General features: G+C 40.8%; 1 protein-coding gene across 3 annotated transcripts in view; it reads left to right on the forward strand.

The window, feature by feature from the left end:
* The window catches only part of CC1H1orf87 (chromosome C1 C1orf87 homolog), a 79,822-nt gene extending 54,019 nt beyond the window's left edge, over nt 1-25,803 (forward strand). For all 3 annotated transcript variants that reach the window (XM_078450609.2, XM_078450608.2, XM_078450607.2), the window contains 4 exons: nt 5,055-5,119; nt 13,854-13,933; nt 17,433-17,640; nt 25,661-25,803. In XM_078450609.2, coding sequence (XP_078306735.2) covers nt 5,055-5,119; nt 13,854-13,933; nt 17,433-17,640; nt 25,661-25,704 — 397 coding nt within the window. In that variant the 3' untranslated portion in view covers nt 25,705-25,803. The remainder of the gene's footprint in view (nt 1-5,054; nt 5,120-13,853; nt 13,934-17,432; nt 17,641-25,660) is intronic.
* The last annotated feature ends 1,369 nt before the right edge of the window (nt 25,804-27,172 follow it).

Below are 27,172 nucleotides of genomic sequence, written 5' to 3' on the forward strand. Positions count from 1 at the left end.
ACAACGAAGCAAGCAAAAGCATAGCAAGTCTGGAGAACTCGGTTTTTGGCTGGAGCATACACTTCGCAAGGTGGAGAAAGTTAACGGGTTTGGGAAGTCAGCACCAGCACACTTTTGGTTTAAGCCTGTATGGAGCTCACAAAGAAACATGTCACCTGTAGTTAAGTTCATGAAGATTACAAGGGTATTCCTATGAAATAGCCCACATTTTGCATGTTTGGTGTGTTTAGGATTTTGTTTACATTTTTTTGATATATAATACTTATTATATAAAATGTCATCCACTTAACAATCCATGATTAAAATTCCAACTGAATAAAAAAAAGAGCCAAACACACACACACACACACACACACACACACACACACACACACTAATAAGCACTCTAGTGTCAAAATCTAGAAGTAATCTCACCTACTATAAGTAAATGGAATCTGGGAAAATCAGCGAGTTGGCGCCCATGCTTTGCCTTGTCTACTTGTGAGAAGTACAACAGACAGAAGATCCCTTGTCCCTTCACCAGACTTCCCCTTGATTTGGAGGCCCCAAGTCTTCACCAACTACAAAATGACACAGGCACTGCTTTCTGTAGCTGCTAGAGTACTACTGCCCTTTTTTCCCCACCCAAGGATACACACATGCCCACTTCCTCACAGACTGCTTTCCTGTACCTATGCAGAAGGCACAACTCCCAGGAATGACAGAGCAGAAAGTTGGGGTGAGGAAGGAGGGCAGGGGTAAACATGGCTGTGATGTCTGCATTTGGTGAGGCATCATTCCTGACATTAAAGTCATGTGGGTTGGAGCAGAGAGAGGGATCCATGGTAGTTGTATATGCTGAGTGTATCCATTATGACATACATACCCTGGGTCCCAACAGAGGGCTACCAGGCATCGGTGAGGGTTGTCACTCACTCCTTGACTGCAGGGCTAAATGAGCAGTGAATAGGGCCAAGGGAAAACTATTCAGTTCATCTGCTGGGTTGTGCAGAATGTGAACAGCTCCTCACTTGACAGTGAATAAAGAGAAAACCCCACTATCAGACCTAATTTTTAAAAATCCTGCAGACCATGGACAGGTAGGTCATGGCAATCTGGTTGGCTCCAAATAGCAGTGAACTTTGGATGTGACTTACTCTAAAAACCGGAAAACATTTAGAGAACCATTGGTGTTCTCTGTAGGCTGTATGGAGCCATGTCCTCTAATGAAACCAATTGGAAAGTAATAAGCATAATGAGATTAAAAGGCTATTAAAACAAAATTTAGAAAAGTCCTAAAGTGAACAGAAGAAATTAGAAAGAACTTGGTAAAATATGTATAGTTTCAAGGAAACTGAAGCTTCAACAGACGTATTAAGAGGTAATCAGGATTGGAGCGCCTGGGTGGCTCAGTAGGTTGAGCATCTGACTTCAGTTCAGGTCATGATCTCACATCCTGTGAGTTTGAGCCCCATTTCAGGCTCTGTTGTGACCGCTCAGAGCCTGGAGCTATTTTGGATTCTGTTTCTACCCTCTCTCTCTCTCTCTGCCCCTTCCCTGCTTGCACTCTGTCTCTGTCTCTCATTCTCTCTCAAAAATAAACAAACATTAACAAAAGAAGTAATCAAGATTGTAACTATGTGTGTTGATATACATTAACTAGATTAATTGTGATCATTTCTCTCTATATACATATATTGAATCATTATGTTATACACCTGAAACTAATATAACGTTACATATCAATTATATCTCAATAAAAAATAGGAGATAATCAAGGAAATCTGAATATTGCTGGATATTTGATGATATTAGGATATTTGTATTATATTTTTAAGTAAGCAAACTTTCTCTATAAAGGGCCAGGTAGCAAATGACTTAGGCTTTGTGGGTCTACAGTCTATTTCTGCTACTCTGCTAGGTCACTATAGCCTGAAGGCAGCCACAAACAACACATGACAAATGGCTGTGGCTGTGTTCCAATAAAATATTATTTATATAAAAAAAAGAATCAATAAAAAGGAAAATTAACAGCAGAGAAAATCTAATACATAATGTCAAACTTGAGAGGTTTTCACAAAATCTAGAAAAGAAAAACAGAAGAAAATGAGGGAGGAGAGCAGACATAGACGAATAAGAATAGAAATTGAACCTAAGAGGACTTGGCATTGTGGAAGAAGAAACTAGAAAAACTGAACAAGAACTAACAACAAAAGCCACAGCTGAAGAAACTTTACAGAGATGGGGAAAAAAGAAAAAAACGCTCTGTATACAGATTGAAAGGATTCAGTATGACTAAGCTAAATAAAGGGGAAAAAAATGTATCCATGTCTATCCTGACAAAAGTTTTGTGTTTCCAGAGACAAAGAATATTATTTAAGGATGCAGGCCAAAAACAAAATAAAACTAAACCAAAGCAAATAAAGGAAAAAATTAATTTTAAATGAACCCAAATCAGACTGACCTCAAACTTCGGCAATAATAAATATCAGAAGACACTGGAGCCGTGTTCATGGGATTCCAAAGGAGAAAAAAAAACATAACTGAAACCAAATTATATTACATTCACGTGTGAGGCCATATAGCACAATGGTTAAGGGTGCAGGATTTGGAGTCAAAGAGCCTGAGTTTAAATTCTAGCTACCTCACTGATCAGTATGTCCTTGGGCATTTCACTTACACGTTTCATAGGACAGCTGTCTAAATTAAAGGCGAAAATGCACATAAAGTACTCAGAATGCTTACTAAAAGCCATTTGGACTTAGTAACTGCAGTGGAAGTTAGAAGTTGAACTCAGATCTGCCTGAATCTAGAAATGGGCTCACACACCTTGTTGTCCAGTCCTGACCTCTCTGACTCTGCGTTGGGAGTTTGGCACTTGCCTCTATGATCAGAATTATAGTACCTACAATGGTAACTGGAACCCATTCTCACATTCAAATTGTCAATGGCTCTTTGAAGGTTCCAGGGTAATGTAAAGACTATGGAAGAAAGAAAATATTTTATTAGAAGGAACTTAAAGTTTTCATTGGTCACATAAATCCTATACACCACTTAAATCAGGCAGTGTCCAGTTTCAATGCTGACAAAATTTTCTCGCAGTCTCCTCCTCTTCCTCTCAGCACCATTCAAGAAGGGGCAGGAGAGTTTCTGGTGCCATTTGATCCAAATGCCTTATCTCATATTTGATAGCTTCTAATAGCTCTGAAGAAGAAATGTACAATGAGGAAACATCAACGGAACTAGCATCCTGTTGTTGTATTGTTGTGGCTGTTTTTCAAAGGGTCAGAAGATACAGTAGGCAGAAGCCTGGCCCTCCTAAGAGGAGAGAATTGCAACAGGCATAGAAGACAGGAATTTCTTTTATTGTAGTTCACCTTCAGATCTGTGCTAAGATCAGATCTTTGCATGATTATAGATATTTCTCAAGAGTGCTGCTTCTCCAGCTGTCTTTTCCCTGCAGAGCACCTAAGTAGTTGATAAAGTCATCACCTTATCTGGTTTGTGGTGCTGCATACCTATGCCTTATCTATTCTTGTGCCCAAAGTGACAGGAAGGTCTAGAAGCCTTACTTTCTATACCAACCATAGACCTTTTCTGATTTGCGATGTCGTGTATAGGGAAAGTTTTATGAGGTATAAGCAAAACAGACCAGTTGCATGTCTAATGAATCATTTTTTTATCTTATTGTCACGTGACATTAGACCACTTCTAGAAAATCCAGGGCTTCTGTATCTCACAACTTATTCTTTATATTTGCTTGACTGATGGACAAGGAGGAGATAAAAATTCTTACCAGGTACGGTTTGGTTGCTAGCAACAGAAACTGCCTTTTGCTAACATAAGCAAAAAGAAATATTTTGAAAGGATATGGTGTTATGCAAAATCTGGGGGAAAATAAAAGTTTGGAAAAAAAACAGAATCCCAATTTTTTTGAGAGAGAGAGAGAGAGGGAGGGAGGGAAGGAGAGAGATAATGAGCAGGGGCAAAGGGAAAAGAAGAGAGAAAATCTTAAGCAGGCTCCATGCCCAGCACAAAGCACGATGTGGGGCTCGATCTCACAACCATGAGATCATGACCCAAGCCAAAATCAAGAGTCAGACACTTAACCAACTGAGCCACCCCGGCGCGCCCAGAACGAAAAATTAATGAGAGATACAGAGACAGAGAATGGGAGAGAGGAAGGTAGGGAGGGATGAATGGAGAAAGTGATAAATAAATAGAGATTAGACAAGGTGAGTCACAACATTGGCTAGGGTAGGGTATGGGACATTGATTATAGTCCCTCACCCCAGAGAAGAATATATTTGTATACAAATGGAGGGTAGGTGTTAGGCAAGCAAATACATGTGACTTTCACTACCAACGTGTTCCAAAGTACTTACCAGCCTTAAATGACTCTCTGTCACATGCACGTATATTGCTTAATGCAGTTTCTGCTTGGGGATTTCACTAAATGTTGTCTATTTGCACTCAGCACCCACTTCTAACCCCTCCTATGTTTTTTTTTCCTGCACTGCAATACTTCCCACTCCTGGGAAGGCTACAAAAGAATATTTGACACCAACCTTCTGGAATTGATTTAAGTTCCATCTGTGAGATGCAACCACATGAGATTTGAAAGGCAGAAGGGGCGGGGAGGGACATTTTAAATATTTATTTTCCTGCAGTAGTAGCCATGCCAGACCCTGGCAGGCATCAGTTTTTCCAGCAGCCAAAATGGACCTTGTACTGCCTAGTCACCAACCTCACAGTCACGGGCAACTGAGACATCAGTCAGAATTTCCTCAGGACTATATCTGCTAAAGCCTGATCCTGAGCAGAACAGTAGATGCCAACCTCCACTCTACTGAGCCTGCGATAATTTTGTAAGCACCCATTTTCCCATATGAAAGCCCTTTCTAGTAGAGACACCTGAAGTAGTTTCTGTGTCCTGAATTACACCATGAACGATACAGGTATCAAAAGGCTCCCTCAATATCACTATCAACATAAACTTTGACATTTATTGCACATTTCTTTCAGAGCTTCTGCATTGACCACCAATACTATGTGCTTTTTTTTTTCCTGCACAGATGGCAGAATGTTGTTGAACTGTTGAGTAAAGCTTCCTCCGATTTGCCACATGATTTGCCTACAGGTGAGTTGGGTTACTTTGTTCCTTGAGAGACACCCGCCCCCCCTCATTTCCCAGAGCTACTCTTGACTGTCCAGCTTTGCTGCGGTGGTTTGCTTGTTGGCTTCCATCTCACTGCTCCCAGAAAAGTAAGTGGCTCACCAGTGAAGAAAAGGCAAGAGTCAGAATTGCCTCACTGGCTATTCTTGTAGGCCAGCTGGGTCATAAAATGCATAGTCCTTCAGGTTTTGTTATATCATGAAACATTCTCTAGTGATAGCCCTTTAAGATGGATAAGGCACACTTATACAAGTTGACATTATTTATTAGAATTCCTAAGGGCACAACCCCTCAGGTCTAGGAATCCTTCAGCTAGGTACTTACCCTACCTGCATCTCACAAAAAAATAAATAAAATAAAATAAAATAAAATAAAATAAAATAAAATAAAATAAAGCCTATTGCAATATTTTTTGGTAAATGCTTCTAAAAATGGAAACACAAAAAAACATTTTTTTAATAAAAAATAAGAATGGAAAACAATGAAAAATCCTTTCAGGGACAATTTAATTAAATTACAGTCGATGCAATTGATAAAACTACACAGCTGTAAAATAACATGGCTGGCCTAAATACAGGAAGATTTCCAAGACATATTATTAAGTGAAATTATAAAGATGAATTTGGGCAAAATATTTAGCAATTAGCAAGTTTTAAATATGACAGGTGAAAAAATATGCATTGATATTAATCTGCTGTTGCGATTTCTCTATTTACTACATCCATCAACCATTTACTAATTACCTTTTGGATCAAAATACAAGGTACCAAAAGCTTGAAGGGATTGGGGGATTGGCTGCACAAGCATTAGGAGATTCAAAGAGCAAAAAGAGAATGGTGTGTGTAATTATTTCCGCAACACGGTGCCGTAAACTGGGTTGCTTACAATAACGGAAATCTATTCTCTCACAGTTCTGAAGACTACAAGTCTGAAACCAAGTAGGGCCATGCTAAAAGCTCTAGAAAAGAGTCCTTCCTTACCTCTTCCTGCTTCTGGTAGCTCTAAGTATTCCTTGGTTTATGGTTGCTTAATTCCACTCTCTGCCTCTGTCTTCACCTGGCCTTCTTCCCTCTCCGTCTCTTTAACGTCTCTGTATCTGTATCCCCCTCTCCTGTTTCATATAAAGACATCACTGTTAGTTGGATTTAGGGCTCTCCCTAATCCAGAACAACATCATCTGAACTTGATTACATAAAAAAGACTTCGTTTCCAAATAAGACAACATTAATGGGCACCAGTGGTAGCTGTGTTAGGAGACACAATTCAAAACATGACAGTGGAGGTAACCCAGGTATTAGTAGCTGTAGGAAGCAGCTATCATCCTTAGGGCTAAAGGAACACAGACAAAGGGTACTAATAGCAGGATCTTGGCTAGTATTCCTACCTAGCTGATTCTAGGATCTCCGAGAATATGTCAAGCAGCTAGAGAAAGAACTCTGAAGGAGGTGCCACACAGCTCGTTCTTGGAACGCCACATAGTTTGAATCTCAGTCCTTCACGAATGAGGCTGGTGCTTGGATTTTTGACAGAGCACCATGTGGTCAATACTGGGCCCACTGAATGGGATGTGCTGTAGCTGTTAATCTGAATTTTGAGTTTCCATAGATGATTAGTGCTGAGAATGGTGAAAAGCATGATAGCAATAGCTCTCCCCTGATGCTGGACAGATACTGACTCCAAAAACAGGAAGTTAGTACTTCTACTCCTCTCACATTCCAATCTCCCTCCAAACGTCTACCATTGCTGGAATTCAGCCTAAAGCCAGTGGGCCAGGGAATCTGGGAAATGTGTAGATCCCCAGCCCACCATTATAGAAAAGAGACAAAAGGGATATGCTAGAAGACAACAGAGTGATCTCAGGTCAGGGTTCATTTTTCATGGTGAAGCCTATAACCTCAGAGAATTCACTTTTGTTGAAAAGACATAACAAGTACATCAAAAGATAACAAATATTGGGGCACCTGGGTGGCTCAGTCGATTGAGTGGCCAACTTCGGCTCAGGTCATGATCTTGCAGTCTGTGAGTTCGAGCCCTGCGTCGGGCTCTGTGCTGACAGCACGGAGCCTGGAGCCTGTTTCAGATTCTGTGTCTCCCTCTCTCTGACCCCCCCCCCCCCGCCCGTTTATGCTCTGTCTCAAAAATAAATAAACGTTAAAAAAAAATTAAAAAAATGATAACAAATATTTACATTTTTTAATGTTTGTTTATTTTTGACAGAGAGGCAGACAGAGTACGAGCAGGGAAGGACAGAGAGAGAGACACATAATCTGAAGCAGGCTCCAGACTCTGAGCTGTCAGCACAGAGCCCGATGTAGGGCTTGAACTCACGAACTGAACCGTGAGATCATGACCTGAGCCAAAGTAGGACACTTAACTGACTGAGCCACCTAGTCGCCCCTCAACAACAAATATTTAAACCGAACACTCTCTCTTTCTCTAATATAAGCTGGGTCATTTGATGCATCAGTTTGCTACAGTGGCTTAAACAATAGACATTTATTTTCTCACAGTTCTGGAGACTAAAAGTTCAAAGTCAGTGTCAGCAAGCTTGGTTGTTTTGAGGCCTCTCTCTTTGGCTTGCAGGTGGCCTCTTTCTCACTCTATCCTCACATGGTCTTTTCTCTGTGTGTGCACATCCCTGGTGTCTCTGTATGTGCCCAAATTTTTGTTCTTATAAGAACACCAGTTAGATTGGTATCCTCATTGTAATGGCCTGCAACTGAACTAAATCACCTCTTTAAATGGCCTGTCTCCAAATACAGTCACATTCTGAGGAACAAGAGTTGAGGACTTCAACATAAGAATTTGGGGGGACAGAATTTAACCCATAACATATGGCATAGAAAACCATATAAAATAAGGGTAGAAGTCACACTTTTACAACTAAATAACCACCTTATATTGGAACTTATTTTACGTATCTTGGACCCATTTTTCTCATCTGTAAAAAGAACAGAAAATGTGAAAGAAATAAAAACCTGCCCTACTGCTCTGACAGGGCTAAGTGTGAGTCTGACAATAGTTTTTAGGGAATGTTGCATTCTGCAGAATGACAGGACTGTGGCAATGCTATTGTGGCATTGTTGTTGTGATGGCCTGTTGCTTACTGAGAAAGTTAATGCCTTGATCTCTTCCCATTCTGTATTGCTAGAGCTATGCTGATAAGTGCTCTTAGGCCCTCAGTGGGGGGGGAGGAGGGAGGGGGTGCATTTTATCTCCCATTTTTCTAGTTCCACAGGTGAGTGTTATGAAAGGAAAGAAGGTACCTTTTAAGAAACTAAAGGCAGCTACTCATTTTGAGTGTGAAGAATTGTGAATTTTCTCATTCCTGGGGCCTGTTTTCATTCAAAGATTCTATAATAACCTATTAAAATGATCCATGTATATATATATGCCTTATATCACAAACTTTATCTCATTTGGACCCACAAGAATCCTATGAACTTGTTTTTTAATGTACACATGATTATCACATAAATACTTAATATCTGTGACTTATGCTAAGATATAGAATGGACTAGTTTACAGCAGACCAAACCTGTTGGAAAGATCAACCCGAAGACTAGATAAAAGACAGAACAGTATTTCTCTGAAAGCTATTATTTGGAATTCAAATTGAATATCGTATAGAAAGGAGAAAAAAAACCTTGGAAGAAGTTAAAATCATATAAAATCTTTAGAATTATTCATACAAAATGTCCAGATTTAATTATAAATAATCAGGAATGATACAAAAGAGGAAATGGATTTTTTAAAAAACTGTAATTAATATATATAAAAAATGGATAAGATGGAGAATTTTAGCAAATAAATCTATAAAAGGAATCATATGGAATATCTAGAAGTAAAAAATATAAAAACTAAATTTTAAAAACTCAATAGATGAGTTGAACACAAGGTTGGGCACAGCTGAAGAAAGGATTAGTGAACTGGAATATAGTTTGGTAGGAGATATCCATATTGAAGCATGAAGGAGAAATGAGGATAGAACATACAAAAAAGTATGTGAGACATACAGGAAGCAGCAAAAAATCCAGTATATATGTAATGAAGTCACAGAAAGATAGGAGGAAGAGAATAGAGCTGAAGCAATATTTGAAGCAATTATGACTTAGAAATTTCTAGACTTCAAGACACAGATCCAAGAAATGCTATGAACTCCCATTAAGACAAATACAGAAGAGCTCAGACCCCTCCAGACATGCTATGGTATGAGGTCTAAAATAGTATTTCACAAGAATGAAGTATACCCAAACCGAATTTCTTCACTATGGAGCCTGTGAGTGAGGATGAGGAAGAAAAAACAGGAAGCACAGAGCAGGGATACAGCAAAGCTGCTAATGAGGGGGAATTGGAGGGAATGGCTGTAGCCTCAGAGGTTCACTGATCCCCTCAAACGTCTCTTGAAGACCTATCACTCAAGATAACACAGAAAAATGACTAAGAGTTTAACCTCCCTTTTATTATGGAAAAAAATAACCGCAGTAATTCCTACTTAGAACTATTTATAGTTCTAAGAAAAGCCAACTCTGTTGAGACAGTAAAGAGGTTTGGTTTATCTAAATGAAAAGTCTGGCAGCAACAAGAACTATAAGCATGGTTGGATGTAGTCATTTAAACGTTAAAATCCAAGATTTGGTTTCTTTCTGGCTCTCTGCTCTGCTGTACATGGTGCTGGCATCATCTTTAGGCTCTACCTGGTGGTGCCCCAACTACTCCAGGCACTTCTTCTGCAGTAACAAAATAGCTATGACAGCTATGCTCATCGCATGTTCACAACACTCTCTTTTGGCCCATCCTTCCCAGAGGAATTTTGCTAGCTGAGAAACCGTAGTGGATGTCTCCTCTAGCCTCAGACACTTAGGTTAGATTTTTTTGTCCACCTTTGAATCAAGACTGTGATTAGGATAACCATGATAGTCTTCAACTAACCAGAGGCCAGGCTTGGAGTTGGAAATGGGGGTCATTCTTACCAAACCACAGCACCAGGATAGGGGAAGAGTGGTGCCCACCAACCAAAATATTTTTGCTATCACTAGAAAGGGATAATGAAGAGAACAATCACCAGAGAAGAAATGAATGATGGAAGCCAAAATAATAATAATAACAAATTCCAGTCACCTGTATGGCCCATGAGGCCCTTCAGTTCTGTTAATACTTAACCCGCTTCTCTTCCCTTTCCATCCCACATCAACAAGACTCCCCTCTCAGCTATTGCCTGAATGCACCAAATATTCCTCCCTTGTGACCTTTTGTCTTTATCATAGCTTTCTCCTGAAATGCTCTTTCTGCAGACATTTGCATACCTTTGTTCCTTGTTTCTCAGGACTATTTGAATGTCCCTTCAAGAGGCCTTTGGTGAATTTGCTCCCTAAAATAGAAACTGCCAAGACTTTCCAACCCCATAATTGGCTGCAGTTGTGTTTCTAGCACTTATCACTACTTGACATTATTTTACATATCTATCTGCGTGCCCTCACCACTGGAATGCGCACTCCATGAGAAGATTCTGTCCTGTTCATTGTTGTACCACAGTAAGCATTTAGCAATGGCTGTTGAATGAGTGAATGCATTAGAATCCTAGACTTAATGCTACTTCTATTGTCTTAAGCAAGAAACTGAACCTCGTGTTGCCTCAGTCTCCTCCTTGGTAAGATGGAGACAATTTCTACCTTGCAGGGTTATTCTTGAGATTAAGAAAACACGTGAGGAAATGTCTGGCATATATTGAGATATCTGACATATATTAGTTTCCTTCTCACAAAAGTTCATTCACTAGGTCCAATGAGGCCAGAAGTCTTTATTTACATCAGTTGTTTTCTCCTGTGGCTTCACTTTAGAATTACCTAGAGAATTCTTTAGAAGTTCTGAGCTGGGTTCTCACCCCTCGAGATTCTGATTTAATTGGTCTGGTGTGCCGCCCAGACACTAGTAATTTTTAAAGCTCCCCAGGTGGTAGCATATTAGCAGCCAACACTGAAGACCACGATTTCAAGTCATTAGTGGAGGGGGTGGGGGCAGGGAGGGCTGGCTGTGTGACTATCAGAATCCACTGGAAGCCCTGTAAAACCTGGCCCTTCCAACACCTGGAAATCTCTAGAAGCCAGCTTGGCTTATTTCCTCCAGTACAAATCATCAACTGGCAGACTAGACAGATGGTTATTATTTATCCTTCCTGCTGTGTTAGAAAAAAAAAAAATTAGTTCTGCCTCGGGTTTCTCAAACCATTTTTACATGTGCAAACCATTACCTCTTTATATGCTCATAGGTATTAGAGGGGAGAAAGGGAAACTTGAGAGAGACCAGGGAGACTAGCCTGTATTTTCCTCTAATGTAACTTAGAGAAGTGCAGACACCAGAGAGAAACTGGCCTGGAACAAAGACTAGGTTCTAGCTCTTATACTAAAAGGGATAATGTACATGAACAGTGCCCAGAAAATAAACAGTGCTCACATCATAATTAATGCTAAGTCTCGTTTTCTGGGGAAATGAGATTTAAGATCATATAATAATGATAACACAATAACAAATAATAATACCTTGCATGGAGCATCTTCCCCGTGTTAAGTATTTTCTCTCAGTAACTTTTTTCTTTTGAATCGCCACAATATTATTGCAGACCGCTGGTGTCATGTCCTTTCCACAACTGACAACGTCAGGATCTGAAAGCTTGCGGTGGTTAAGGGAAGGACCAGGTTTAGCACTCAGGTCTGACACCAAAGTTTATCTTGCCACCCTTATGCTACACACTGCTTCCAGAATCCTTTTAAATCTCAAACTTGATCATTCAGAGTAATTGGAACCTTTTCTCACCGGCAGAAAGCTTTTCTTCCACATACTGGGCGAAATAAGCAGGGGCCAGCGCTACTAGGTGATGATGGGTTCCCATGGCAAATTTTCAGCTGATTAAATCGGATCTGCCTCAAAGGGGCTGCCTGAACTGGCTATCATGATTCTCATTAAGCATCTATTAAGTCTTACTCTAGCATCTGGGTTAGGTACAGGGGAATAAAGAAATGAAGAGAAGAAATCCCTCCTCCCGTAGGACCTGAAAAGGAATTAGAGGAATAGAACTATATATTCAGTGGCTTTATTTCCTAGGCTCCAAATCAGGGCACCTGGTCCTTCATTTAGTCTAACTGAGTACTTATTCTAATGCTGGGTAATGAAGCTTCAGATATCATGAAGTCACCTTACCTTCATCAAGAGACTGAGAGAGAAGATGCGTCATGGCTCACAGGTACAATATTAAAGGTGTAACAAAAGTCTTTTTCATCTGAAATGTAAGTTAATTTACATGAGCATCCCTACATAGGTACCTCTATTAGTTAACATTTATTGAGCACTTGCTGTGTGCCAGGAGTTTGCTTTACAGTTTCTTTTCTTTTTTTTTTTAATTTTTAAATATGAAACTTATTGTCAAATTGGTTTCCAGACAACAGCCAGTGCTCATCCCAACAGGTGCCCTCCTCGATGCCCATGGCCCACCCTCCCCTCCCTCCCACCCCCCATCAACCCTCAGTTTGTTCTCAGTTTTTAAGAGACTTTACAGTTTCTAGTCCATTTAATCTTCACACTAAACTCTGGGCAGCACTATCCAGCTTTTACAGAAGTGGGGACTGAGACACAGTGGTGACGAGGAACCTGCCCAGGGCCACGCAGCTGATAGAGACAGGAGCCGGGACTCCAACCCAAGGCCAGAGCCTCAACTCTCCACCTTTCTGCGCAATGTATTGATTAAACCATTTTTGTTGAAAGTAGTGAGACCCCACTCAGGAACAACAGGTATTTGTTAATGGCATATTTGAACAACGCACTAAACATCGAAGCTGAAGTCCCCAGAAATCTGTACTGTGTGGTCGTCGCATGGATTTGTGAAACAGATGAGTGAGTCACCCAGTGTGATGGAAGCGGCTAGTGATGAATGGATGATACACACAATAAGCCTAAGAGGATTTCAGCAGAAGAGCCTCATGTCTTTTTCCTGCATCCTAAGGAAATTTCTTCTATTCGTGAAGGCAGCAGCCTGAGCAAGTAGTGTCTGGGCAGTGGAACCCCCTGGGTTAGGAATGATGTCCAAACCTCTTCCTGTACAGCACTTCTGAACACTGAAAGGAGCAAGGAAGGCAAAGCTTTTACCGGAGCCTTGAGGCACACACCTGCGTGGAGAGAGGGGCAGAAGTTCCTGCTTCTCTGTAAAGAGGCAGAACCATGGAAGGAGGGCCCTTGCCACTCTCCAAGCTGCAAAAGCCCTCCTGATTCAAGGTGGCACTATGGGCTGTTGTCTCTGCTTATCTGAAGCAATCTGCCCAGCATCACCGCCAGCATCACTTTTACCTGGAAACTCCTATTCACCCCTCAGGTCCCCAGTTTACGTGTACCTTCCTCCAAGGAGCCTTCTCATATCCTCCACCGCTCTCACCACTACCTCAATATATGTTCAAATATTTTCACATTTTCCTTTGTTGTGTTTCTGGTAGTTTGTAACCGAATAATAACTTGGAGCATCTGCTTCCCTTTCGTGAGCTCCATCAAGGCAGCTACCAGATCTCTTTTATCTACCAGTAGATCCCTAGCACCCAACACAGTGCCAACCCCATAACAGAGCTTCAACATTTTCTTTGCCTCTGTAGGTATGTGTATGTACTAAAATGAAGAGGCCAAACTAAACCCTTCGGTTTTTTTCTTTCTTGTCCAGGAAAGAAAGCAAAAGAAACCTCTGCCACTACCATGCAGGCTGAAGTTGCTAAGATATCTCAAGGCAGAACAGAACATATGGTATGCACCTGGCTACCCAGAGCTTGGGGAAGGGCTTCAACGATCCTTGGCCCTCTATTTTCTGATGCTGGGTGGGGCCCTCCCTTCTGGGTTTTTGATTTCCACCCAACACCTTGATGTCAGGCTATCTTTGACTTTGAGACTCTCTTCCAACAGAGGAGGGAGGAAGAACTCTGAGAGTGTGGGTTGGTTCCTGTCCCAGCTGGTACGCACACAGATCTCTCTCAACACGAGGTGAAGGGCCTGCCATCTGCCCCCAAGAAACTGGACTTGTAGCATGGATACAGGTGTCCTTCCAAAGCCTGTGACCAATCCACCAACTGCCATCAAAATAAAAGATGGTTATGAGACCTATTTTAACATCTTAAGTCCAGCTTCCAGAAACTGAGGGTGACCTTTTCCCCAGACATCACATTTTAAAATGTAATGGGCTCTTTGATTTAAAAAAAAAAAAAAAAATCTGGCAAGCAGTTAAAATCCGCTTTAATATTCCCAGCACTTAGCCAAAAGAAGATGCAGACAGAATTGAAAAACAGCCTGAGTTTTTCTGTTGTTGTTGTTTTTTAAATGCCCGGATTAGAACATAATTCATCTTAAAATGACGGGAGGCCTCTTCATGCACTTCACACTTTGAAATATTTTAGAAAATAGTATCCATTTTGGCAAGCCTCTTGCCACGCAAGAAACAACAGCAAATGCTTTTCTCCTTGAGTGTTAAGTCTGTTGTGAATAAGATTATAAAAAATATACTTTGCTCTTTTATTTTGCCTCTTGTTTGAGGATTTTGCTGCATTTCTGCAATAACTGATTCTTCTCACATTCCTGTATAAGCAGCATTCACTGCCCCAATTTTTAGGGAGTGAAATTGAAGCAGAAGTTTGGTAAAGCAAATTTCCTATTTTCCCAGAGAAAATCGTTTCTTCATCCCCTTACTCATTCAGTAAACATGTCTTTAGAACCAAGTATGTGCCAAGCCACTAACAAGACCTTGACGATCCACAAATGACTACCTCACAGACCCGGTCTCTAGAACTCTGGTAGAAGAGAGAGACACTGTAACAATCACAATATCCTGGAATAAGTGCTGGGATGGATAAAGGGGCTACAAAGAATCACCCCTCAATCCACCTGGAGCTTTGGGGAAGGCTTCCCACAAGAAGTGAAATATGTGTTGGGTCTTGAAGGATGTGTAGAAGTCCAACCAATCAAGGCATGAGTGGTAAGAAGGGCTTTTACAACAGAGAGAATAGTATGTATAAAACATAAAGGCATTATTTTTTTTCTGGATTTTTGTGGCTGGAAAAAGATGAGAGAAAAAGATGCATACATAGGGCCGAAAGAAAATAAACAAGGACAAGAACTTGGATGGCCTTATGTGCCAAGTAAGGAATTTGGAATTGATCCTGATAACGTGGGACTAAAACAGTATAGGATGTGTTACTTACTTGTTTGGTTGAGCCTAATTCGGGTCCATACAAATCCCCCCTTTCCCTGCCTTTAGTGGTCAAAGAGACTGTTGAACTATCTGAAGAAATACAAAGTTATTTTAAATCAGTTTCTCAGATCCAATGACCTCTTTGAATTCTCTACAATCATCCACCAAACTCTATGCATGTGTGCCTTTAGCTGGGTAGATTATCTAAAGCGTTCATCAGATTTCTAAAGTGGTCCAAGGCTCTAAAAAGTAGAGTCCTGTTTATTTACTTCATGAAAACTTTCAGCTGTTTCTTAACACTGATTTTATCGGGCAGTGGCTACTGCTTAGCCCTCTGCCATCTTCCTCCTGCCAGGCGCCAGCCTGGATTCTTGCGGTCCCCTCTCCCCTTTCCTCCCTCACCCCCTTCCTCTCCCTGGCTCCACCAGGCACTCAGAGCTTTCTGAAGAGAAATGAGCACCGGTCAGAAAAAAAAAATATATATATATCAAAGAGGAATTCTTTTATATTAATCTCTTAAAATTTGCTGGTTGCTGGTCATCCATAGGGGTTCAATTTCATATAGCATTCTATTATTTCAAACAAACCAATTCTTCATATTCCCCAGCAGCAGCTTAATCCATGTTTGTTAACAAACTCAAAACTTGGTTCCTTACTGCAATTTTTATTTTTTAGAGCTTTGGGATTTTCACAACTTGTATATGAGAAGTTTGAGACAAAGGTACAAAACTGGAGAAATTCAGATACTTGAAAATTGGGGGAAGCACAGATATTATACCAAAGGTAGAGGAATGATTCTATGGCAAATTAGTTGAGATTATTTGGATTGCAATTAATAGAACCAACCCTAACAACGAAATATACTGGAAGGGTAAACAAGCATATTATGCTGCCTAAGGATAGAACTGTAACAGTGTGCCCAATTCAGGGACTTGGACATCATGTCTTCCTATATTTTTTTCTCTTCTCTCTGCCATCAACTTCCTACCCTCTGTCTATCTATCCTTCTGTCTAACTATCCATTTATCTGTCTTTCTCAACAGACCATCTTTTTTGCATTTCCAATACACTGAGTGGAAAATCTGCTGCATTCCTACCTCCTACACAGAATGACTCTGTTTTTCTATCTCTCTGTCTTTAGCTCTCACAAATAGTTCCCCAGTCACTGGAAAGTGTGTTTATTGGCCCATTTTTCACTATTAGATGCCTCGTCCTGCACCATGCATGTAGATACATGGTAATTCTCTCCACAACCATGTAGATAGACAAGATGGGCAATTCCTGGAAAAGTGGGGTTGATCAGATGAAACAATAGATGCCCACTCTCTGTCTTCACGATAAGTGACAGAATGTCTTACATGGCATGGCGGGGACTCATTTGTCTACCTGTTCTAAAGGCATCTCTATTTTGTGCAGGGCGCAGAGTTAGAACACCACAATGAGCTGGACATGACCTCTGCACCCTCCTCCTAGTTTTGTGTCTACCATCGACTGTCTGATCTTAGTAAGTCACTTCTATTCCCTGGGCTGCTGCTTCCTTTCTTAAATGAATAGGACAGACAGATCGCAGAGGTGACTTATGCTTTGTTAAAATGAGCCCAGGAGCCTAAGATCATATCAGTGTTGTTTCAATCACTTTTCATCAAGAATCTCACACTCATGATGCAGAAGTTTTCCCACCAAGAAATTATAAGCATTGCCTGAAGCCCATCCCCTCGTGTAACCCCACTAGTATAAAATAGAGTAGGATGTCATGAAATGTCTCAGTTACAAAAACCTTTGTTTTGTGTAAATCAGAAATGTAAACTGAATGAAAGTCATGATTTCACTCTTCTCTTAAAACATACACACACACACATGCACTCAACATAGTAGTTTATATCCAGCAAGAATTGGCAGATATGGTCCTATGGCACTGACGATTTGAAACACATCCTCTAGCTTTACAAAGCCAGACCTTGCAATAAATCTTGCTAGCTGTGTGGCCTCATCTTTGGCCAAGAGACTGGAGGAGCTCTCTGTGGTGAATGTATTGCCAGTGAGATGCCTGTGTTGTTTTGGTAGAAAATTCCAGAAGAGGAGCTGCAACCAGAAAACCCTCCTGCTGAGATTTCATCCCCCAAAGATCCCCTGAAAGCTTTGAAGGTCAGGCCAATCTCACAGCCTCTCGTGACTCCAATGATGAAGAACGAGCCTGAAGAATATGAGACATGGACTGACAAGTTCAGGAAGCTGGAAAATGCCCTCTACCTGTGTGACCTGACTAATACAGGTGAAGTGGGACGCATACAGTGGATACACCTTTCTATTTGTGTTCTAGTCTGGAAGTGGACACCTCCTTCTCTCTCACTTATTACCAAGTACAGTTTGTATAGAAACCACGTGCACTGGCACTGGGATCACAAGCAGGAAATACAAAGATGAATCAGAATCAGACGTGAATCACCCACCAGTTTGCTTACAGTTTCTTGTGTCTTTGATCCTTCTCCATTAACTACTGGAGTCCAACCCATAATCCAATCTTGTAAACTCCTGACTGAAACCTTCAGCGTGCCCACTGGCAGGCTGAACTCCAAACTCCTCAGCAAGGCAAAAGCTGGTTCTGTCCACCTGACCAGTCTCTTCTCCTTCAACTCATTATTCTCTCAGCATATCCTACCCTGTCATAATGAAGAACTTGTCTTCCTCAAACACGCTATGCTTTCCCCTGTGGCTGCTTTTTCTAACCCTATGCCCAGACAGTCTGAGCTGTCGACCTCTCTTCTTCCTACCTTACCCACTGCCAACTCCTCATCTTGTCCGCCTGGCTAGCTCATGCCTAACCTAAACATGTTTTATGTTAGAACTCAGGCTTTACTCCTCTGAGACTCCCGGGATTTCCCCAAGAAAGATCTAGGCCAATCTTTATCTGGCCTCCTAGACTTCTTTAACAACCATTATCCTGTTTGATATATTGTATTTTTTTTTATCTGGAGACTTACTACAATATCACCAGTAGACTATATTCCTTTTTTAGCTCTAGTACCTTGCATGATTCTTTTCAACTTTTTAATTTTTTTTAATGTTTATTTATTTTTGAGAGACAGAGCACGAGTGGGGGAGGGGCAGAGAGAGGGAGACACAGAATCTGAAGCAGGGTCCAGGCTTTGAGCTGTCAGCACAGAGCCCGACAAAGGGCTCAAACCCCGCAAAATGCAAGATCATGACATGAGCTGAAGCCGGACACTTAACCAACTGAGCCACCCAGGCACCCTTATTCAACTTTTTTTTTTTTGAGGGAACAAATAAATGAATATAAATACATAAATAAATCCAAGATGGAAGGTGATAAATACCGTTACAGTGTGCTATGTCGGCATTCAGAGAAAGGCGAATTCCTTCCTAGTGAGGTGATCCGGGAAGGTTATGCTAGTGTGAAATTAACCGTTAAGGATAAAGCACGGTTTACGTACAAAGGAATGAAATAGACTTTTCTGGCAAAAGTGCGAGTTACCCAAGCAAAGCGTTATGTGTGAAGCTCAGTGTCAGAAGTTTGGTTTGGAAAAAAGACAAGGGCTATTAAGAAGAATGTTACATGATAAAGGTAGAAAATATAAGATTCTAGCTCCAAGAAGATCTTAGACGCCAGACCAAGGAATTTGGATTTAGATCAAAGGGAATGAATAGCACTGAGAGTTTCTAAGCAGAGAACTGGTATGATGAAGTCGTATCTCAGAAAGACCCTCAATGGCTACGTGCAGATTTGAGGAGAAACTGAAAGCAGGGAAAGGAGAAAGGAGGCTATTGCAATATCCTAGTGAAAATGAAGGCCAGGTGAAGGTCAGAAGCCTGGAGAATGAAAAAGAGGGAGCAGATAGAAAAGCACCTGGACTGAAATCATTGTACTTAATTACATTCTGTGTTCATGATGAGTTAGCGTATTATATGTGGAGCCTAAAGATATGGAGCTCAGGGGCACCTGGGTGGCTCAGTCGGTTGAGTGTCCGACATCAGCTCAGGTCATGATCTCACAGTTTGTGAGTTTGAGCCCTGCATCGGGCTCTGTGCTGACACCTCGGAGCCTGGAGCCTGCTTCAGATCCTGTGTCTCCCTCTCTCTCTGCCCCTTCCCTGCTCATACTCTGTTTCTCTCTGTCTCTCAAAAATGAACAAACGTTAAAAAAAATTTAAAAAAAAGATATGGAGCTGAGAGAAGTAGAGAGCAGAACGGCGGTTGCCAGGCAAAATGGGAGATGTTGATCAAAGGGTACACACTTTGAGTTATAAGATGAATGAGTTCCAAGGATTTGATGTTCTGCATGAGGACTCTAGCTAACAATGCTGTATTGTATACTTTAGAGTTGCTGTGAGAGTAGAGCTTTAATATGCTTACCACCACAGTAACAACCACAATAAAATGGTAATTGTATGTGATAAAGGATATGTTAACTGACCTTAAGGTGGTAAATATTTCCCAATAGATACATGTATCACATCATCATATTTTACACTTTAAATTTATACAATGGTAGGGGCGCCTGGGTGGCTCAGTCGGTTAAACGTCCGACTTCGGCTCAGGTCATGATCTCGCAGTCTGTGAGTTTGAGCCCCGTGTCAGGCTCTGTGCTGACACCTCAGAGCCTGGAGCTCAGATTCTGTGCCTCCCTCTCTCTCTGCTCCTCCCCCGTTCATGCTCTATCTCTGTCTCAAAAATAAATAAACGTTAAAAAAAATTAAACTTATACCATGGTATATGTCAATTATATCTCAACAAAAGAAATAGCAGATGCATTAGTACTCTCTAGAAGTAATCGTGTAATAGTAGCAATGCGTGTATTTCCATTCACTGTGTGTTCTTGTTTCATTTTGTTTTGAATTTCCAAATCACTTAACTCTAGACCACATAAAGTATAATTACCATATAATACCCAAGGACTTCAAACAATTCTACCAAAGAGAGGAGGAGAAAAAAAAAATTTAATGAAAAACTAATCTAGCTGAATTAGAAAATCATTTATTAAACATGTGTTATCAGCCCAGCACTTTGTTAGAGTCTGGACCAGAAGGAAAACCCGAAAGGATAAGACATGGTATCTGGGGGCACCTCAGTGGCTCAGTAGGTTAAGTGTCCAACTTCGGCTTAGGTTACGATCTCACAGTTTTTGAGTTCTAGCCCTGCATCAGGCTCTGTGCCGACACCTCAGAACCTGGAGCCTGCTTCTGATTCTGTGTCTCCCTCTTTCTCTGCTCTTCCTCCAGCCTGCCTCTCTCTCTCTCTCTCTCTCTCTCTCTCTCTCTCTCTCTCTCTCTCTCAAAAATAAATAAACATTAAAAAAAAAAAAAAGACATGGTCTCTGACCTCAAGGAGCTTTTAGGTCTGACACCAAGACTAAGAGTAGTTAAATGCTGAAAAACAAACATTTTCAAGGACAACATATAGTAAAGCATCATAATTGAAGACACAAGAGTTAGAGTCCAAGGAAAAGAGAGAAGAGATGAAAAGAAGCTCATCATCTAATGTGAGCTGAGTATTCAGAGAGGGTTCCATGGAAGAGAGAGCTTGAGTGAGCCTCCCAGAGAGAGAAGCTTTAGATAACTGGGGAGGATGCTCTGAGTTGAAACCATCTTCCACAAAGCTTAGAAGATTTCTATTGGATTGGATAGTGAAGTTGAAATCCTACTGTGAATCCCAAGTCCTAGGATAATCCTCTACCCAGTGTCCACCAAAGGTTCAACCAGAGCAGAGCACAAGAAAAGCTAAGATGGATAATTTACAGATGATACTGGAGAAAAGGAGATTAAAAGGCTACTGAAAGGGTGCCTGGGTGGCTCAGCTAGTTAAGCTCTTGACTTCAGCTCAGGTCATGATCTCATGGTCGGTGAGTTCAAGTCCTGCATTGGGCTCTGTGTTGACAGTGTGGAGCCTGCTTGGGATTCTGTCTCCCTCTCTCTCTGCCCCTCCCCTGCTTGCTCTCTATCTCTCTCTTAAAATAAATAAAAATACATTTTTTTAAAAAAGCCATTACTGAAATAATCATGAGCCTAGGTATTCATAACTAGAGTGGTGATGGGGTTACAAACAAAAATAAACAAACAAAAAAACATCAGGTGGAGAGAGAAGACATTTCTAAAGAAACAAATGCTAAGTTGCAGTGATGGATGATGGATCATAAACTCAGTTGCTAAAAGACTCCCCAATGGCTGGGACCTTTCTCATACTTCTGAACTCTTCTGAGGAAAAACAGAGTTTTGTTGACTTTGGAGGCAGACTCCAGCAGATTTGAAATGTCTCTCTCATGGCCTCTTCACTATTTATGCCTGTTTTCTCTGTTTCTATGAAATTCATTAGTTCCTTGTCAGCCAGGGAATGTGTCAGCCTGATCTGGGAACATCTAAAACTATCTTTAATGAGGAAAGAGGATTAACTGAGGTCATTTCATTGGTTTATTAACCACAGTATTTAGCTGACCACCACAGCCTCAATCTAGACACTGAGCAGATGATACCTACTTTGCCTATTGATGAATCAGTGTTCTTTATTATGTGCAAGGAAATATGTAGGCCAGGGTGTTCTTCATTCAGGGTGAAGACAGACCATCCATCATCAAATTAGTGTTTCTGGGAACCTACTTTGTGCTTATTTTCTAACAGGGGTTGTCAAGAAAATATCCTTGAAGAGGAAGAATAAGAAATGACTGTGAATAACTGGTCGTGTTTTCTAAAGGAAAAAGGGTGGTTGGGATAAATGTTTGAGTGAATGGTAGATTTGGAATTTTCCCAATGAACTGAAGGCTAGATAGAAATCGTTTTCACGTTCAAGGAGGCAGAATGCAATGAGAGACCTCAAGGACATTCTTTGCATGAGTCTGGACTTTGCACACACTGAATCACTAACTCCTCACATCAACCACATGCTGAAGGCATTAATGTCCTTACTTACGGAGGAAAAAGCCAACCTCAAAGTGGTAAAAGAATAGCCAGTGGGGAGTTGAGCCATAATTCAAACCCAGTTCTATTGGACTTCCCACTACACTAAACTCCCATGACACACCAGAAAGAACATGAGGTTTTGCTTGTTGCTTTGTTGGTTGTTTCTTTGTTTGTTTTTACCAGAAGACTTAGATTCAACTCCAGATTTTACTAATTGCTGTGCCCTGAAAGCCAGTATATATATGTATATATATATATATATCCTCTGAGCCTGTTTCTTTATCTATAAACTAAGACTGTTAATAATAAAACATACCTCGGGGTGCCTGGGTGGCTCAGTCGGTTGACCGTCCAACTTCACCTCAGGTCATGATCTCACAGTTCGTGAGTTTGAGCCCTGCGTCGGGCTCTGTGCTGACAGCTCAGGACCTGGAGCCTGCTTTGGATTCTGTGTCTCCCTCTCTCTCTGCTCCTCCCCTGCTCACACTCTATTTCTCTCTCAGAAATAAATAATGATTTTTAAAAATTAAAAAAATAAAATAAAATAATAAAACATACCTCCCCAGATTTGAGAAAGGATCAAATTACATTTGAGAGGTCTTTGTAAACTGTAGAATAAAGTAGATGTTAAAGGAAGTCTTATTATTTCTTTTATTTTGGTTCTGGTGGGACAAGAACAGGTTTTCAACCCTAAGATAGATTGTAAGGGTTATTTTATGCAGCTGTCCTAGGCATCCCCTAATGACAGTAAATTAGACAGATACAAATTTCAGTCAATGGACTCTTGTTTGACACTAGGAATCTTCTACCAATGGTAAAGCTCAGAAGATAGCAGAAAATGTCCCCATGCACACCAGTGGTGATTTCTAGATGTATTTTTTAACATTACTTAAAAAAAATTTTTTTTTAACATTTACTCATTTTTGAGAGTGAGAGAGACAGAGCGTGAGCAGGGGAGGGGCAGAGAGAGAGGGAGACTCAGAATCCAAAGCAGGCTCCAGGCTCCAAGCTGTCAGCACAGGGCCCAACGCAGGGCTTGAACTCACGAACTGTGAGATCATGACCTGAGCTGAAGTCAGACGCTTAACCGACTGAGCCACCCAGGCACCCCTTAACATTACTTTTAATTTGTGATTGAAATATAAACTAAATTGTGTATTTTTAAAAATTTTTTATTAAGATACATTATTATATATTTTAAATAATGTTGATGATATAACTATTATAATCATTTTATAATTCTTGCATTAATGAGTGATTAATAGTTCTGGGCACTGTTCTAAGCTTTCATTATTTTACTGGTTTTTATACAATTTAATTATCCCTATTTTAAAGTTGAGGAAACTGAGGCTCAAAAAGTTAAAATACCTTCCCTGGCCAGACACTTATTCCAAAGTCCATGACTAATAATTCCAGAGGCAGAATATGAGGAAATGTCTTGAGGGATCCAACCTAGACCAGACCAAGAACAGCCACCCAATCCAGAGAACTGCAAAGATGCAATTGGCCAACTCAAAGAAAATTATTTCTGCCAAGATCAACATTCTTTTTTTTTTTTTTTTTTTTAATTTTTTTTTTTTTAATATATGAAATTTACTGTCAAATTGGTTTCCATACAACACCCAGTGCTCATCCCAAAAGGTGCCCTCCTCAATCCCCATCACCCACCCTGCCCTCCCTCCCACCCTGCCCTCCCTCCCACCCCCCATCAACCCTCAGTTTGTTCTCAGTTTTTAACATTCTAATAGAAGAGATAGACAATAAACAAACGGAGGGAGGATGGGACAGGACAGGACAGAACCAAACAGAACGAATAGAATAAATCACATTAGGACCTGTCTATAGTCCACTGCTAAGAAGACCCATCAGGGAGCAGTTCAGAGGAAAGCATCATGCTCAGTGGTCTTTGCTCATTTAAATATAAATAATACTTGGGGCGCCTGGGTGGCTCAGTGGGTTGAGAGTCAGACTTCGGCTCAGGTCATGATCTCGCAGTCCATGAGTTCGAGCCCCATGTCGGGCTCTGTGCTGACAGCTCAGAGCCTGAAGCCTGCTTTGGATTTTGTGTCCCCCCCACCCGTCTCTGTCCCTCCCCTGCTCATGCTCTCTTTCTCTCTTAAAAATAATAAACATTAAAAAAATATATATGAATACTACTTGGCAGCTTCAACAGAGATAACAGGTATCCAGTAGACACAAACTCTAATGGGCTGGTAGTGATGTTTCCAACATGACCCGGGGACCATCTCTGGCCTCTTTGAGAAAGAATCCACAATCGCTACCACAGCCCACACCAGTATAGAAGAGTAGAAGAACAACATGCATGAGATGCATCTTTAATCCCTATACAAGATATTTAAAAGCTTTTCTTGACACCAGTGGTGTAGATCCCCCAAATTCAAGGAACATATTTAGGAAAAAATCTGAGCCTCACTTAAAATAATCTCTTCTTCCTTACTCTATAATGTAGTGTAGTGGTTAAATGCATGGTTTTAAGCAACCCTGGGCAAGTGACTTACCGTCTCTATGCCTCAGTTTCTTCTTCTGTAAAATGGGCTGTTGTGAGCATTAAATGAATTGCTACTGGTAAAATGTTTGGAGGCATTCCTGAAACATGATAAATGGTGTGTGTGTGTGTGTGTGTGTGCGCGCACATGCGTGTGTGTGATTATTGTTATTGTTGCATTCTAGTTAATTTTTTGCATATCTGACTGTCTCAACTGGATCTTCCTGAGGTTAAAAGGTCACTTCTCTAAATCTTCTATATTCCCAAGCGCATATCTGTATCTGACATATATGAGCTCACAGTTAGGAGCTCATAAGTGAGTTCTTGATCTTTGCTGATGCTCTGCTCTACCTTTAAAACTCCTCTTTGCAACCACCAACATCCACCTACCCTTAACATGGAAAGCACCTTGGCATTGATACATATAACACGTAAGTACCAGAGCACATCCTGTGATGATAAGCACTACCATCTCAACTATACACATTTAGACTCTGAGCCTTGAGAAACGTGATGCTTTACCTATAATCACACAGCAAGCTGGAGGGAGTCACAGCAAATACATTTCCAGAAAAGCATAAAAATGGGCTGTTTGAAACCTGCCTGTTTAGGAACGTGTTTGGCTACTTCCATAAGATAAAAATAAACCAGAAAAATTAGAAATCGATTTTCGCAGGCACTCCACCTGTTTTAAAAATTGGCTTTTAAAGTGTTATGGCCCCAAAGAACAAGCTTAAATTGCTTTAGGAAGCCTAAAGTGTCAAAATATTAGCATTTTGTTTTTACACAGAAGTCATTTGAGCTAATAGATTTGTTTTCTCTTTTTTGTTTTTTCTTTCTTCTTTTCAAAACCTACCACCCACCCAACCCAATCGCAGGAGTCCTGGAAAAGGAACGGGCCAGACGCCTCATTCACAACTAACAATCTCATTTACAACCTGTCCCTGAGCCCTCGGAAAATCGACCAAGCCTTGAGGAGATTCCGTGCGGGAGAAAATATGCTCTTGGAGCCAGCACTCCAGTACTTAAAGGAGCTATGATAACAAACCCATATTGTGAGAACAGATGTTTCCTTTTTCTTCCTTTCTACCCAGACACGTGTTTCTCCCCAGCCCATGCATAGTGGTGGAGACACTGTCACAGAGTCAAGGCCGATGCAGCAACTGAAGATGCTTTGGACTTGGGCTTCATTTCTAGCTATGATACTCCCTGATAGGCAGCTCAGAGTGACCTGAGAAAACCAGGTTTCCTCTCCTGAGGTGGCAAGAACCCAATTTCTTAAAACCCCCTTTTATTCCAATAAAGCTCCTTATGAACATTACACGATTTTTTTTTCTACCTTGCTGAGGAAACTTTGCTTTTGCAAACCCTGAAATTCCATAGAGTAAAAAATATGCTAGATATTGTTGTCAACTCCCTCAAATGCCTGTCACATAAGAGACCTAACTATATCATTTTTGGATGTGTGATCCGCCTCTAGTCACTGTTCTAGGAAGGATTTCCACATTATAAGAAAAATAAAATTATTAACAATAGGTTAATACTAAGGGTAGGAGCAGAATTCCAAGCAATGTTTTCTGAACAAGTGAGATATTTTCTCTAGTACAAAAGTAGATGCTGTTACACTGTCCTTTTCCCAGAGTATAGGATAGAAGTTTCAATGAGTGACAAAGGGTTCTGAACTAAGTAACATCTTCTTTGCTCCCTCTGGCAGGAAAATCAAGCAAAAGTTTCCACCAGTCCCCATAGTTCTTCTGTCTAACTTTGCACCTCCCCCAGAACACACACACACACACACATCACACCACACAGGTAGCATGAGCTCACCGAAGGAATGCTAGCCTAGGACTTCAGAGACAAATGTGTTCCCAGAACCATCATTAACGTTGCGTGACCTGGATTCTGGTTTTCAAAACTGTGCAGGAGACAGGATGCAGGAGTTAGGTCAAGGGGAAAAGTAAAAAAGATCCCTGAGTATCCCTTTTTATCCGTTTTATACAGGGTGGAGGGGGGGGGGAATGTTTCATAAAGTCTTACAAACAAGATCTTAAGAATAAAATAGTTTTGATTCACTAACATTAATGATCTCTAAGGGCTTCAAGTGTGAGCCTGCTTTAGTTTTTATAATCCTTGAGTAACCTCCAAAAATGCCTCTTAAAGGAGACTGGACCACCTCTCTAACATTCTAGAACCCTTGGACCCACTAGCCTTTTAGGTCAGAGAAGTAAGCAAACAAACATGGCTTTCTCAGACTACCAAAATGCCAAATGAGGAAAGTTAGAATATTAGATCAGACAATTCAGTATACGTTGGGCAGCTAATGTGTGCTGGGACCTGGAAATATTTTGTTTCATCCATCGCTGACAACTCAATATGGCAGGTTTTACAAC

Source organism: Panthera onca, chromosome C1, assembly GCF_046562875.1.
Source record: "Panthera onca isolate mPanOnc1 chromosome C1, mPanOnc1 haplotype 2, whole genome shotgun sequence".
Classification (NCBI taxonomy): Eukaryota; Metazoa; Chordata; class Mammalia; order Carnivora; family Felidae; genus Panthera; species Panthera onca.